The sequence below is a fragment of the Pecten maximus genome, chromosome 8 (genome assembly GCF_902652985.1).
Source record: "Pecten maximus chromosome 8, xPecMax1.1, whole genome shotgun sequence".
NCBI lineage: Eukaryota > Metazoa > Mollusca > Bivalvia > Pectinida > Pectinidae > Pecten > Pecten maximus.
Genome location: NC_047022.1, coordinates 19,633,405 through 19,650,157, shown reverse-complemented (window position 1 = coordinate 19,650,157; position 16,753 = coordinate 19,633,405). Strand labels below are relative to the sequence as shown.

Here is a 16,753-nt window from a genome sequence, read left to right as displayed (position 1 = left end):
TGGAGAGAGAAAAATCAATATTACGTAACAGACACATAAAATCTCTCAACAGACATAAAACGAACGAAGAAATCATTGAAATAGATTATAGCTATAAACCAGGCTTATATATACATTTTCCATTTTTTTTTTTTTTTTTTTGAGGAGAGCAAATTCAGCTAAACACGTTGGATTGAAGTATATATGAAAGCATTTTAGTAATATTCTCTTTTGAATTTATATTATGTTATGTAATGGTAAATATACGAGCTGACTCCAGATAAAAATCATGGCTATTTCCTTAAATCAGTATTTTGCCAAAATGAATATAATTTTGTCAAATAGCACCAGTTAGGGAAACAGAGTAAAACTATCATTTTCATTCTTTGTTTAAAGATTGGGAACCAGTTCTAGAAATACTTTTTCATTTTCTGTAAAATTATTGCATGTATTTTTCTTCAAATAAAAAAATGAGTTCATTAGTTATTGAAGTGAAGTATTCAGTTAATATTTTTCTAGTAAAAGTCTACAACTTTTCAAATACAAATTACTCAAATCCTTGGGTTACTGTCTTTGTGGTTAGAGTCGGAAAACATTCTTTACTTCTTGTATTTCTACCTCAAAATCTTTAAAAGAAATAATGGGAAGTATATTTTGACTATATCTGATCTAACAGCAATCATTCTTTGAAATGGGAACTGTTTAATGACAAGTTTTAATCAGTTGTGGCACACATTGGTATACATGTATTTGTATATAAAATGTAGGATTTGTTTGTTTGTTTGTTTACTGGGTTTATCACCCCGAGATTAGTCAGGGTCTTTTGGAGGCGTGGTCTCCTTGTAGTAGTTGGTGACTACATCAGTACTGAACAACATACAAGATGTCTGACAAGTCCATCGAATGCTATCCAGAGCAATTAGGGTAAAGTGTCTTGCCAAAGGACACAGCCGTGATATATATCACAGACTGGACCATTTCTCTGAGCTTCCAGAGAAACACAAACTAACAAGAAGTAGGGATCGTCGAACCACGTACCTCAGATCTTTACCTGAGGTTAATTAAATTGCCGGCACTTTATCCGACTGATTACAGCCCCTTAAAATGTAGGAAAGGTGTATTTGAAACAGAAATCATAATAGATATTTGAAAACGCAGTAATATCAAAAGGATTTCAATGAATTTTGATGCGGTTTTATAATGTTTAATCTTACAGTAGGCTGAGTAAAATTATCTTTGATATATAATTACATAAAATAAAAAAGCAAAAGCAGATGTCGATTTTATTTTCCTGAAATAACTTCGTAATGAGTGTTTTCCAATGCAGTGATGATGAGTTTTTCCTGATATAATATATTCATACTAATATTAATTTAGACACCATAGACAATCAACCCACACCCTCCCTACATGTATATGATTATATTTTTTTTCTTCTAACATGCACATCATATATCATTGAAAATCGACCTTTATCACTGCCCATTTGAAAATATTGAGAAAATTTGACAAATGACAAAACTCAGAAGTTTAATGAATGCTGAATGCACAAAATCTTTACCTAAAATAGTTTTTTGCAAATTTTTTCAATATTTGTCTATATATATCATGTAGTAATAATAATGACAGTACAGACAAGTAAATTGTCAAATTTTCTAGGCATTCTATATATATATATGTATATACATCCATGCATAAAGAATTGCATATCTCTTGATATATTTTATATTTGTAGTATTATATGTCATTACATTTTTCATGCACATTATACGATATAGTTCACAGGATAGTTGATATATATATAATTTACATATATGTGTGTACCAGTATATTATTTAGCATAATTGATTTGCTTTTGAGAAATATGGTCTGTTTTTTTTTAGTAAGAATTTTACAATTCATTAACAATAGTTTATGGTTTTTCTCTGTGTACATATCAGGTGTAGTGCTCTCTAGTAATATACATTGTATAAACATTCCTGTGATAACTTTTTATGTTAAAGAAAAAAAATCTTGTCAATTTTTCTCAGAATATCATAATGATAAACTCTGAAATATTTTCAGCTGTATTATTCTCAAGACAAGACATGGACAAACTAAATGTATTAATCCTAACTTCTAGTACCAGAATATTGCCTGATCATATTAAGTACTATCATATCGAGAAAGAATTCAGCCATGTTTGCTCTATAGATAATGTATGGTACCGTCTTTACTACTCCCTTTCTGGTACTTAACAGGTTTCCATTATGTCTTGTCAGGGCATTAGTTCACATACTCTTGTTGACTACATTCCCCAAATGTAAAGGGAGTTATCCATTAGGATAGAGGAATATTGCATACAAAAACATTTAAGTCTTTACATCCCATTCTAATATATTATAAGGAGTTGTTGCCCTTGGTTAACAATATGTCATGTCTCCCAAAGCGTATTTCATGACCCGGCCTCAAATATGCATCTTCATATGGCCCTTGCTACTGAGAGGAAATTAAACCATGTAAAACTCCTATATTCTGTTGTGTACCCATGCCAAAATGTGTATGCAAAAGTCCCTTCGGGTAGAGGAATATCATACATGACAGCGTGTACTAAAATCAATTCTTTGGTTACACTTTATCCAGAGTTCTGGCCCTCGGTGACCCATGTGCCACATGGCATATTTCATGAAGTCTCCAGTCCACATACATTCTGGTTATTATAAAGATGTTAACATCTTCGAATGAATGAAGGAATTTGTTGCATACTTAAATGCGTTCCCAGTTCATATTACAAACACAGTTATGTCCCTTTAGTTCATGACACATCATATGTACATTGCTCATTGCATAACTCTGTTACTCATATACTTGCCAAATTGTTTATACGATTACCTGTTGTCAGTCTCACACTGACATTCCTAAAATATTTCTACATTTATACAGAATAATTGTAATATTTACCTATTGGAAATTGGCACTATATATAATGTATATAGATAATGTTTATCACAATATTAGACCAAAAACAATTAATTAATTGGTTCTCAGGCCCGCCCACATCCAAAAAAATGTGACAGTATAACCGATTTTATGGCAAAAACAAAATAAAATTGCTCTAATGCGTCCGTAAACTTGTAGAAAAAAATTTAGGATGAAAATACATATGTATTAGCTAAAGGAAGAAAATAATTTAGGAGAAGATCAATTTTCTAAGAAGGGTTACTGATAGTGATATACATGTATTGGTATTATCAATTCCCTGATTTTGATATTTATAGACATATACTTATTTTTGTGGTATCAAATTAGAATTTTCCACGCCCTTTACTCTCATTTGCAAATGTTGCATTCTGATAATTATTAATATGGCAAATTTTTTTCTTTCTTTTTTTTCTTTTTATACATCATATATAGGTCTTTTTCTACATGCATAGAATTATATCATTGACTAGCACAAAAATGTGTATGATTAGATTATTGGTGAGGATATGTGGAAATCTAATATGATCAGGTTCACATTCACAGTATCTGATTTCATAACGCAGTATTCATATATCAGATAATGTTTTTTTTTTTTTTTTTGCACATATCATATATCAATGCATGGTTAAAGATGGGTTCCTGTAATATTTGCTCAAATTTTCCTAGTGAAAACATGAAAAAAATGTGTTTTCCAGGATTGCCAAAGTTATAAGCTTAAGAAAATGTGTAAAGTATGTAATGAAATGAAACACTTTTTCAGGTTGATAATTAATTCCCAGTGAAAGTGTTTAATAATTTCTATTTTTCCAAGATTGCAAAAGTAATATAATTAAACGTTTAGAAAATGTGTAAAGTAATTAACTTGCAGTATTAAAAAGTAAAAATTTCTTTCCCACAAAACAATATGACTTCTCAAAATTTTAAAGTGTCACTGGCTCTGAGTGATCCTAAATTGATCAAACACTTTCCATCAACCAGCATTTCATAACGGCATTCTATCATAAATAGTGTGTTATCATGGAAGGAAAAAAATCTGAAGATACGCGTGGACCCATCTTTAAATTGACATTTCTATTTTCTTTTATATAAATCACATCACCTCTTCATGTCGTACATAACACACTCATGTTTTTTGAGTGAGATAAGTCGCCATGGGGACAGATTGTACCTGTGCTTGTGAATGTTTTGCTTACTACCAGACAATGGAGCGGAGTTTCGAAGACTTGCTGGCAGGTTTGGAAGAGGATGACCTTGACCCTGACCTTGATGATATCTTGACCACGGGGTCACTTAGTCCACAGGTTTGTTAACTGTCAGAAAATTGCCAAAGTTTTTCTCAAACTTTTATCTGTCTTTGATATTTTTAATCTGCATCTGAATATCAGATAGACTTTCACTTATTTCTGTCAATATTTATCTTAAAATCAAAAGAAAAAAAATTCTACCAAGCTGGAAATAAGATCATGAAAATATATTCTATAATGGTACTTAAAGAAAAAGATTTTATGTATGTCATTGAGGTGTTGGGAATATGGACGTGGGATAGAATCAAATTGTTTGTACAAGAAAAATTAAACGGATCAGTTACTTTCTAATATGCACAATGTTAATTGACACTAAATGTTTTAAAGTATATTAAACTAACTAATGCATGCATCACTAATCAACCTCTAACTAAGCATTAACGTATTATATTGTCACTAACTTCTAGTTTTCTAGTTGCTTTTGATTTCGTTATTGGCTGAAATTCTTGTGCTCATTTTAAGATTTACAGTATTTGTCCTGTACTAAGGCTATGGGGTCAACATATAAGGTGCTGTCCACAATTAGGGTTGGAATAATTATAGGACATTTCTGTAGTTGGTGAAATTTAAACTGAACTGCAAAAAAAAAATGGATGGGCTTATTGGCAGGCATGGTCTTATTAGCAGATAAGGATTGTAGTTCTGAATGCTTTATAGAACAAACAAATAATTTCTTTTGTGTGGTTGTGCATGACGCCATGACAGTTGCACTTATCACTACGTGAACTTCTATTGCAGTATATATGGTGTAATGTACCATAGTTGTCACTGTGCATGATGTTGGACCTAAAATGACACTCACAAAATTCTTATGACATTATTTTTATGAAATGCTTCTGGTTTGATTTAGCACTTAAATTCTCCACTAGCGATATAAAGCATACTTATATAGATAACAAAAAATCATTTTTTAATGTGGAATATGTGAAAGATTTTTATATAACTGCAATTCTCAAAATACAATCAACTTCTCAATACTCATTAACAAGCTAATCTTCTTGGATAGTAATAATTCTAGCTTTTATTTCGAAACAAACCTGACATATGACAGTAAAACGATAGATAATGCATGGATCAATATGGGAACAATGAGCTTTAACTTTGACCTTTTTTAACTGCATCCTCAGATACTAGAATTCTCTTGGTAAGATCTAAAGTAACCAGAGCTAGATTTTGCTTAAATACATTTCCAGGTATAGAAATTCTGATTTCAGTAAATCAATTTAAATTGATCATCTGCTACAACTCAAGTTAATTTTGAAAATATATCTGATGCAATTTTGACAATGTGTTCTTTACCTTTGAAATGGAAATTAAGAATTAGTATATTTCAATTTTTATAAATTTTATAAAATTGCTTGTATTGAGAGAATAGGACAACAGTAATATTAAATGAAGAAAGGACAGTTTTTAGCTGTATATAATCAGATTTCATCTTTGAATTTACAATGATATACAATTTCAGTAAATAATTTGATCAACATATCAAACATTATGTAAGAATTCAAATAAGTACATGTATTTAGAATTACAACCTTAAAACAAATCAACATATCTTTTTGCAAACTCACAAATATTAATACATTTTAGTCTTTTCTTTTGACTTTGGACAGATCACGGATGCATCTTTTAACGCTATGGCAGCTCAGAGCAAAAAATCCTACACCCAGTTTGAGGATAGGTTGGGCCGAACAAAAGATAAGGAAGATGATTTGAAGGAAGATGATTCCAAGGAATCTGAGCCCCCACAGAAACTGGAGGACCAGAAGACCATTGATGAGATATTTGGGGAGGTAGAGGAGTCCAGGGCTTCAGTCACTGACCTTTTGACCTCTGACGAAGAGGAACCACCACTGGACGTTGAGGGAGTTTTAGACGAAGAACCTGAAGCAAATGTTGAGGTGATGGTGACTGATCATGATGAACCAGATGCTGAAACACGTGATGTAGATGAGAAAGAGGCTGTTCTATCCGACATGGATGACAGCACAGCAGAGGTGAGAGGTCATCATAGATGTTTTTCTTCTTTTATGTACAATAATCCAAAATATTGTTCCTAAAAGTTGTTCATTTTCGACATTGCTTAATTATTACCCATATTATATACCACGGTTCATGGACTTGTGAAGAACTTTTTAACCGATAAATTGACCCTTTAGCTGTGCTCATGTTTAAGATTCTATTTTTAAGATCTCCCATTGCGACTTATTTCATATGAAGTGAGCTCATAAGAACTGAAGCACAAGACTTAACTTGGAAAAATCTTTCAAAATATAGATTGGATTGTTTCTATAGCTGTTGTGTATCTTTTTCTAGAAAAACTGCAAATTTATATATTCAAACCTGCTTGAGGTCTCCTTGATTTGACCACCACTGTAAATGAGAGTTTGCTTGATAAGCTATTAAGCTGTTTTTGTTTGTATTTTGAAATCGACCAACCTAAATAGAGCTAGAAAACTTGCTTTTTACTTTCAAACCTGTGTTTATTGACCACCTGTGTTTATTGACAACCTGTGTTTATTGACCACCTGTGTTTATTGACCACCTGTGTTTATTGACCACCTGTACCAAGTGCTAACCTGTGTAAACGACTACCTCTGCTGAAAACACCTATGTTAAAATGACTACCTGCATTGGAAACTCTTATGTTTAAAAGTAACCACCTGGCTGTTAATTAAGAGATCACCTGTGTTATATGACAACTGTTTTAAATGACCACCTTTACTGAAAACACCTGTGTTTATTGACCATCTGTACTAAGAGACTAACTGTGTTAAACAGCTTCCTGTGTTTAGAGACAACTTGTGTTAAGAATCCACCTCTGTTAAGAGACTACCTGTAAGTTATCTGACAACCTGTGTTGAGTGACAAACTGTTAAAAAACCACCTGTGTTAAGTGACCACCTATGTTAAGAACACATGTCTTAAGTGACCATCTGTGTTAAGTGACAACCTGTGTTAAGTGACTACCTGTGTTAATTTAGTGACCACCTGTGTTAGGTGACCATCTGTGTAAAGTGACAAACTGTGTTAAGTGACAAACTGTGTAAAAGTAAGTGACAAACTGTGCTAAGTGACCATCTGTGTTAAGTGACAAACTGTGCTGAGTGACCACCTGTGTTAAGTGACAAACTGTACTGAGTGACCACCTGTGTTAAGTGACATTCTTTGCTAAGTGACCTCCTTTGCTAAGTGACCACCTGTGTTAAGTGACAAACTGTGTTAAATGACCTCCTTTGCTAAGTGACCACCTGTGTCAAGTGACAAACTGTGTTAAATGACATTCTTTGCTAAGTGACCACCCGTGTTAAGTGACAAACTGTGTTAAGTGACCTCCTTTGCTAAGTGACAAACTGTGTTAAGTGACCTCCTTTGCTAAGTGACAAACTGTGTTAAGTCACCACCTGTGTTAAGTGGCCTTCTTTGCTAAGTGACCACCTGTGTTAAGTGACAAACTGTGCTGAGTGACCACCTGTGTTAAGTGACATTCTTTGCTAAGTGACCACCTGTGTTAAGTGACCTCCTGTTCTAAGTGACCACATGTGTAAGTGACCTCCTTTGCTGAGTGACCACCTGTGCTAAGTGATCACCTGTGTTAAATAACCACCTGTTCTAAGTGACCACCTGTGTTAAGTGACCACCTTTACTAAGTGACCACCTGTGTTAAGTGACCACCTGTGTAAGTGACCTCCTTTACTAAGTGACCACCTGTGTTAAGTGACCACCTGTGTAATAAGCGACCCTTTGAAGACTGATGTGTGAGCTAGAATACTTTGCTTTATTGTTTATAGCTGCTTTGCGTGTGTTTTAGAACGGCCAGCTAAAGAGAGAAGCTAGTCTGGACTTCAATGATGTTGGGGTAAATATTTTCAGAGCTTATTTATTTGTGATTGATATATTGGTTCCAACATTCCTGGAAGCTAGACCAATCAATTCAATTAAAACATTTGAGGCCAGGCTTGATCAGTACTGGGAACAACCAGAATGCTTTTTCAATCATGAAATAGACAATGATAAACCTATCCACTGTCAGAGAACATCTGATCTGGGTAATTAGGCATTTTCCTGTGTCCAGTACATTGTTATTGATATTATTATTATTAATTCTAAACCAGAAGTTCTCAGATAATTTGATAGATGAACTAGATTAATAAGATCCTAAGTTGGAAACTTTTTTTAAAGGAGATAAAGATAATAACAAGTCTGATTAGGTGGTAATTTTCTGAGCAGAAATGTTAACTACAGTGATTGTTTTGGATATGAAAATTCACAAACCATTATTCACACATTCTACCCATGTGCATTGATACTAATAACTTAATGGGGAAGGTTAAATAATTTTATTACTGTCATTTCTCGTGGCTCAGGATTTTAACAAGGCAAACCTTTTTAACCATTTGGTTGATATCTTAAACACAATTAAAAACTTGGTGATAAACACTTTTTACCAATCTCTTCAACACTTGATTGTGTGGCCTAGAAGTTCAGAAAAAGATATTGTAAATTTACAAAGCATTGATCCATCGTTTTGAACAAAGCAGGTCCTTTCTTCCTTTTCCTTTTGGTGCATGCTCTTGGTGATAAATGACAAGCAGTTATATGTATAAGATACTAGCTTGTTTATGATGATAGCCTGGGGTTATTCACATTCCTGAATTCTTACTTCAGAGTTGGTGAATTGTTTTTGCAATAATTTTTGAAAAGTTCTGCATCTTTGTAATAGTTTGATAAAGTGTTATTAAATTGACCTTAGTTGACCTCTATTAGATATTCATATGACCTTACTTCACCTGTGCGACTCATATCCTGTAGGATACGTCACATTTGGATGTGAATATTGGAAAGCAGAAGACGTCACTGAGAAAGAAAGGTTCACTGGCGCGACGGCGCAAGCCAACACGTACCAATGTGAGAAACATCCTCAGCTCCTCGGAGGATAGTCACTTTCAGGACACAACTGGTAGGTGCTTACATGAACTATTCAGAAACATTTCTTGAATTATCTTTGTGATAAGGTAATAGTTTTTCTCAAGATTAATGTTTTGCCTTTTTAGCCAAATGCAATGTCATCGTAGTATAGGATATGAAAGAAAAGAACAGATTATTTTTCAATAATTTAATTTTTTTTTCAAATTTTAGTTCACTTGATTCTTAAATTTAAAACTGGATTTGTAGATTTTTAAGAACATTTTCAGAAACACTTTATAAATCGTTTAGATTCAAATTGCTGTGATAATTTAAGTGTAAAATTTTGATTTCACAATGTGTTCTTTTTTCAACCTTTTTATTTTATTAAAAAAAAATATTTTAAAAATGCTGAGAATTAAGTTTGAATTTAAATTTGATCTTGCCTTATTTTTCTTATTTTTCAGAGGCCAAAGAATCATCATCAAAGGAAATAAACGGTTTTGGTGACGAAGAGGTTTTTGACAAGTCTGGCTCACCAGATCCAACTTCACCGCCAGCGAAAAAATCCAGTCATTTGATGATGCCTCTTCCAGGTTTGGGACAGGTGGGCTAACTAGTCTCATTTCCAAGATTTCTATTGACCTAGATTAAGCTGTTTGATAATTCTCATTTGACAGTCTTTTTAAATGTTCATGGTGAGATAACTCCGAGAGAGAATTTTTCATGTCTAAATCAATAATGACATTGCCTCTGTAAGAAAAAATTAAATTGTTATGTGCTTGACTTAAAGCTTTCAAATTTTATGGGCAGAAATCTGATGAGATATTTCTTAAATGTTTAAAACAGTACTGATATTGACCCTGATTAGAGAAAACTATGGTGCAATATACGCAAGTCTTAACTTTAATTCTATGACATGAATTTATTAGGCATTACAACAAAAAAGCAAAAAGTAGGAAATTCTTCTAATTTTAAAGTTTAAATCATAGTGTCATAATTAGGTGCTGTGCAAACTTTGGTGAGGACTAATTCATAAGGAACTCTTGGTTGAATCAACTGCAGCTTATTTCCGTGATAAATCCTGAGGAGTTTAGGATGGGACCGAATCATATTTCTTTCCAAAAAAAAACTAACAACACACTGTATCCATCTGGGAAGAATTTATTTGTTATTAAATAATATGATTCATGCTTTAATATATTTGAATACATCTGTTTAGTAATAATGTCATAGATATGATAAATTATAGAAAAAGTTAGAATCTTAGACAATAACCTGCTTTATCATTGGGTATTCTGAACTATTTTCTGCTCAAATTATTCTGCTTGCTGCCTGGTTGGTGCAAGGGGAGGTAACTTGTACACCCTCCAGTTGATTTTCCAATAGACTTGGCAAGCAATAAGTGAAATCTCCGATTGTTTATACATTTGATACTTCAAATGCAAGTAGAATACTTCTGATTGGTTCTGGAGTTATCCAAGAAATAAGCCTACAAACATGGCCTTGCTAGCTGATCTGGTTTAAACCAAGCAAAACCTAACTCGTTTCCACAATAGAAATAGTAATAAAGTGGTCGCATGATTTAAGTCAGTCGGCAGTGAAATGCACTTCCATATATAACATTTAATGTGCAATTCAACAAATCACCAGAACAGATAAGGTAGACCCATTCATCGGTAACAAACAAAAATTGCTGAGTTTCTTCTAATGAAAGTTATCAAAGATCAAATATCTAATCATGATACAGATCAATTAATATATGGAGAGAAAAAAGCAGTTAATTGAATACAGGACTTTAAAAATTTTGTGGGACAGTTTTCACTTGAATCTTATATGCAGGTTATCGTGATCTGGTTTATCCAGAAACATGACAGACATTTTAAACACCGAAATCATAGTATGCCAATTCTCATGAGCTTTAAAAAAGTATATCTTTCCGCAGCAACCCAAGCCTTTTGAAAAATAATATAGAATATAAAATTCCTTAAAATGACATAGGATCTTCATCAGTAAAACATCCAGAAATGCACAATTAATTTTAAGAAGAAAAAAATTTGTCTTATTTCGTGTCATTTTATTAGCTCACCTGGACCAAAGGTCCGGTGAGCTTATGCCATGGCGCGGCGTCCGTCGTCCGTCCGTCCGTCGTCCGTCGTCCGTCCGTCCGTCCGTCCGTCAACATTTGCTTCAAATCGCTACTAGTCATAAAGTTCTTATTGGATTTTGACCAAATTTGGCCAGAAACATCCTTGGCAGAATGGGAACAGATTTTGCATAAATGGTGACTCTGACCCCTGAGGGGCCAAAGGGGCGGGGCCCAATAGGGGAAATAGAGGTAATTCCTTTAAATCGCTACTAGTCATAAAGTTATGAATGGATTTCAACCCAATATGGTCAGAAACATCCTTGGGAGAAGGGGAACAGATTTTGCATAAATGGTGATTCTGACCCCCGAGGGGCCAAAGGGGCGGGGCCAAATATGGGAAATAGAGGTAATTCCTCTAAATCTCTACTAGTCATAAAGTTATGAATGGATTTCAACCCAATTTGGTCAGAAACATCCTTGGGGGAAGGGGAAGAGATTTTGCATAAATGGTGGCTCTGACCCCCGAGGGGCCAAAGGGGCGGGGCCCAATATGGGAAATAGAGGTAATTCCTTTAAATCACTACTAGTCATAAAGTTATGAATGGATTTCAACCCAATTTGGTCAGAAACATCCTTGGGGGAAGGGAAACAGATTTTGCATAAATGGTGATTCTGACCCCCGAGGGGCCAAAGGGGCGGGGCCAAATATGGGAAATAGAGGTAATTCCTCTAAATCTCTACTAGTCATAAAGTTATGAATGGATTTGAACCCAATTTGGTCAGTAACATCCTTGGGGGAAGGGGAAGAGATTTTGCATAAATGGTGGCTCTGACCCCTGAGGGGTGGCCCTTCATGCACAACAGCTATAAGTAAAATTTGGTACCTTGATTATCAACATTTAACATGAATATTATTACTATTGAAGATACAGGGATTTCCCATTGAATGCTTGTGATATTTTAGTTCATAATAATGATTTTTGAAAAAATTGAAAACTGTATTCTAAAAATTTGTTGGTAAGAGTTAGTCTTACAATGGACATTTCTTTTTAAATTCAATTCTGGTTAAAATTAAGGGAAAGAATGTGTTTGGATTTTTAATAGCCCATGTTGCCAAGGAAAACTCCACAACCCAGAGCATCTCCAGATGAAGAAATGACCCCTGTGGAGCGAAAGAGAGACCCCAAAGCTATGGGGGTCAAATTACCCATGCCACAACTCAGGCCAACAAGGACACCTGACAACCAAGATCAGGAAAAGGCGGTGTCTCCAGAATTTGAAAAACCCGCTCTCCGAAAAGTAACAACACCTCAAGAAACAGAAAATGTTGTTGAGAAAAATGACACGTTTGAAGTTCCAACACTGAAAGCTGTGGCACCAGAAAAGCCTGCCAGACAATCTGAGAAAGTTGATGAAACTGAAAAACTTTTCTCCAAACCGCCACTAAAAAGTGTTCCTAAAATGGAGGTGGACACAACTCCTGTCTCTGTTTCCAAGGAGACCCCATACAATATACCACTTAGGAGAGTGGACTCTAATCGTGAGAAGTCACCTGTAAAACCAGCGAAGGAAAGTGAAAATATTTTCGATACTCCTTCATTAAAGAGGGTACAAAGAGATGATGATGCTGATAGATCCAAAATATCGCCAGAAAACGAGGGAAAATTTGAAGTTCCTGCACTAAAAACAGTTGCAAGTGATTTAAAACGATCAGAAAGTCAAGAAATTGAGTCAGAAAAAACTTTTAATAAACCTGCACTCCGAAATACTCCCAAAGTCAAAGCCGAGCCTCCAACTAGTGCTGAAGCTAAGGGTAAATTTGACTTACCATCGCTGAAAAGGACTCCTAAAGTCCCTCGAAGTGATAGCTCGGAGTTAAACAGTGGAGGGGCCTTTGATGTCCCGAACTTAAAGAATAATCGACCAGTAAAAACACAATTAGAATTCGATGATGTTGCCAAAGGGCCATCAGAAAACAAACATACATTTGATGTTCCTCAACTAAAGAATACTCCAAAGTCAGATATAGAGGGAAGTAAAGAAGCTGCTGCCAAGGACTCTAAAGAAGAACCGTCATGGATGAAGGATATGAAGTTGAGAAAGACATCTACAAAGTCCGAGGAGAGTTTGGATCAGATGAAGGAGAAGGAAACACCTGTTTGGATGAAAACAGCTGCAGAGAAACGAGAAAAAGCTGCAGAAATCCTCAACACCAAAGGTGAGAACTTCGTCATAGATATTTAATACCTAGTAAGCTGTAGGTAACATGTCCTGCTTTCATTATTCAATAACTCCAGAGGTTCCATCACATCAATTGGAAGTAGAAGAAAGGGCTTATTGCAAGATAATGAAATAAAATTTGTTCACATTTGACTGAACTACAACTGGCATATGTGCATGCTTCATTTCAAGGGATAAAGCCATTTTGCTGAATAGGTATGCTACACAAAAATAAAGGCCAAGCAACATGAAGAAATGGTATAATCATATACCGTCTTTTTTACAATATTCTTCAAAATCTAACACATTTGAAACAAAAAAAAAATATTAAAGGGACATGCTCAATGGGATTTTGAAAATTAATAAATTCAAGTCAGGCTTGTCCGAAAGTTAATGTGACTGATTTTGCCAAAGTTTCAATGTAGGCTATGATATACTGTAATGCTGCGTTCAAGTTCAAATTTTAAGTTTTAATGTAAACAAAACAAAGTAATTGTTGAAATAAAGTAAACAATTTAATAATAGTAGATTTAAATTTTCAAGAAAACCAAAGCAAGACACCTGGGGATGGAAAACCCCAATGGACAGATATGTCTCGCCTACGTAAGACGCCCAACGGTCTCCCTCTCCAGGAATCTACAGAGAGCAGTGAAAACTCACTGAACGGAAAGCCTAGCCAGGAGCGTATCCGACTGGCATCTACTGGATCAAAGGATGGGGACAGCTCTAGCTCTAGCTCCAGCAGGGAGCGCACACCTGTATCAGGTAAGTTTTCCTTAAACAGCCTCCATTGTTTTACAAACCATTAATATTCGATTGAGGATTTTTTATCCCACATTACACTCATACATTCCCAGTTTTCGTTAGGATATGATAGAAAGTATCTTTCATCCCTCTTGGGGGTGAGACAGGGGAATCCCAACCCGAGGGGTAAGATTCTTAAGTTTAAGCTTAATAATCTTACCCCGAGGGTTGAGATTCCCCTGTCTCACTTCCATTGGGGGGAGGGGGGGGACGATTTTTTTTCTCTTACCCATTTTATCTTCTTATGTATCTAATATGGATGTTACATCAATGCAAGGAAATTTGACATGATGTGATTGAATTGTCGCTGTGGTATTGCTGACATTACGAAATGCAATTGTTATAGCTTGTCTCCACCTAGGGTGAAACAAGAAAATCTCACACCAGTAAAATTGCGATTATCCCTGTCCAGGGTAAGAGAAAAGGAGCTCTCAATCCAAGAGAAAGGATCCCTTAGATATCTTACAAACCCCTGGGTAGATTTAATTCATATTCACATCATAACATGATTAACACAATTTACATATAAAACTTGAGCAGTGTGACTGGGATTTCATTTCCCCAGTCGAACGTGAAAAGGTATGGGATCACCTGCCTGGCCATGTGGGGTTTTCGCAGGTTTCTTCCCACCATAAGAACCTGTGTGTACTTCCATCCGGGCCAACAGGAGTGATTAGTATTGGTTGATAAAAACCTGTCTCACAATTGTTGTAAAATAAGATTTATAATTGTTTTTATTGATCTTAAATCCACTCACCCGCTGTTTATGTACAGGTGGTACCAGGGACCAGTATGTACCTAGCTGGCTGAAGACGAAGGACAACCGCCATCAATCCACACCAAACCTCAATGTTATATCACCACCGTCTGCTGACACGACCTCCATTCCACAGTGGAAGAAGGACCTGGCAGAGAGGAGGAAGTTACGCAAAGAAAACAGTGTTGACACTCCGGTACACTATTATTTCTTATACTTATGTCCACTGGGCTAAAGTTTGACATTCATTTCTAGAACATTTAATAAAGAGACTGTCTATTTTAAAAAGAGACTGTATTTTCATATTTCTGCTGCAAAGTGGTTAGAGATTTATACTTTTACCCTTCATCCAATCGTCAAAAGTCCTGACTTGAACTTTGGCTGAGTTTTGTATTTTTAGCCCACCATCATCAGATGGTGGGCTATTCAAATCGCCCTGCTTCCGTGGTCCTTCGTCCGTCCGTCCGTCCGTCCGTCCCTCCGTCCGTCCGTCCCTCCGTCCGTCCGTAAACAATTCTTGTTATCGCTAATCCTCAGAAAGTACTGAAAGGATTTTTCTCAAATTTCATATGTATGTTCCCCTTGGTGTCTAGTTATGCATATTGCATTTTGAGACCAATCGGAAAACAACATGGCCGACAGGCAGCCATCTTGGATTTTGACAATTGAAGTTTGTTATCGCTATTTCTGAGAAAGTACTGAAGGGATCTTTCTCAAATTTCATATGTATGTTTCTCTTGGTGCCTAGTTATGCATATTGCATTTTGAGACCAATCAGAAAACAACATGGCCGACAGGCAGCCATCTTGGATTTTGATAATTGAAGTTTGTTATCGCTATTTCTGAGAAAGTACTGAAGGGATCTTTCTCAAATTTCATATGTAGGCTCCCCTTGGTCCCTGGTTATGCATATTGCATTTTGAGACCAATCGGAAAACAACATGGCCGACAGGCAGCCATCTTGGATTTTGATAATTGAAGTTTGTTATCGCTATTTCTGAGAAAGTACTGAAGGGATCTTTCTCAAATTTCATATGTAGGTTCCCCTTGGTGCCTAGTTATGCATATTGCATTTTGAGACCTATCGGAAAACAACATGGCCGACAGGCAGCCATCTGGATTTTGACAATTGAAGTTTGTTATCGCTATTTCTCAGAAAGTACTGAAGGGATCTTTCTCAAATTTCATATATAGGTTCCCCTTGGTGCCTAGTTATGCATATTACATTTTGAGACCAATCGGAAAACAACATGGCCGACTGGCAGCCATCTTGGATTTTGACAATTGAAGTTTGTTATCGCTATTTCTGAGAAAGTACTGAAGGGATCTTTCTCAAACGTTTTTGTAAGTTGCCCTTGGTCTGTAGTTCTGCATATTGCATCTTGGGACCAATAGGAAAACAACATGGCCGAGAGGCAGCCATCTTGGATTTTGACAATTCAAGTTTGTTGTCGCTATTTATCAGAAATTGCTGAAGGGATCTTTCTGAAATTTCATTTGTAGGTTGCCCTCTGTGCCTAGTTATGCATATTGGATTTTGAGACCAGTCAGAAAACAACCTGCCCGACAGGCAGCCATCTTGTATTTTGACAATTGAAGTTTGTTATCGCTATTTTACAGAAGGTACTGAAGGGATCTTTCTCGAATTTCATATGTAGGCTCCCCTTGGTCCCTGGTGTTGCATTTTCGGACCAATCCGAAAACAACAGACAGCCATTATCGCTAAATCTTAAA

At 35.5% G+C, this 16,753-nt stretch overlaps 1 protein-coding gene across 1 annotated transcript in view; it reads left to right on the top strand.

The window, feature by feature from the left end:
- The window catches only part of LOC117332182, a 91,681-nt gene that overhangs the window by 36,212 nt on the left and 38,716 nt on the right, over positions 1-16,753 (top strand). The window contains exons 5-12 of the mRNA XM_033891065.1: positions 4,140-4,241; positions 5,858-6,241; positions 8,056-8,103; positions 9,057-9,204; positions 9,617-9,756; positions 12,343-13,456; positions 14,002-14,223; positions 15,037-15,215. Coding sequence (XP_033746956.1) covers positions 4,140-4,241; positions 5,858-6,241; positions 8,056-8,103; positions 9,057-9,204; positions 9,617-9,756; positions 12,343-13,456; positions 14,002-14,223; positions 15,037-15,215 — 2,337 coding nt within the window. The remainder of the gene's footprint in view (positions 1-4,139; positions 4,242-5,857; positions 6,242-8,055; positions 8,104-9,056; positions 9,205-9,616; positions 9,757-12,342; positions 13,457-14,001; positions 14,224-15,036; positions 15,216-16,753) is intronic.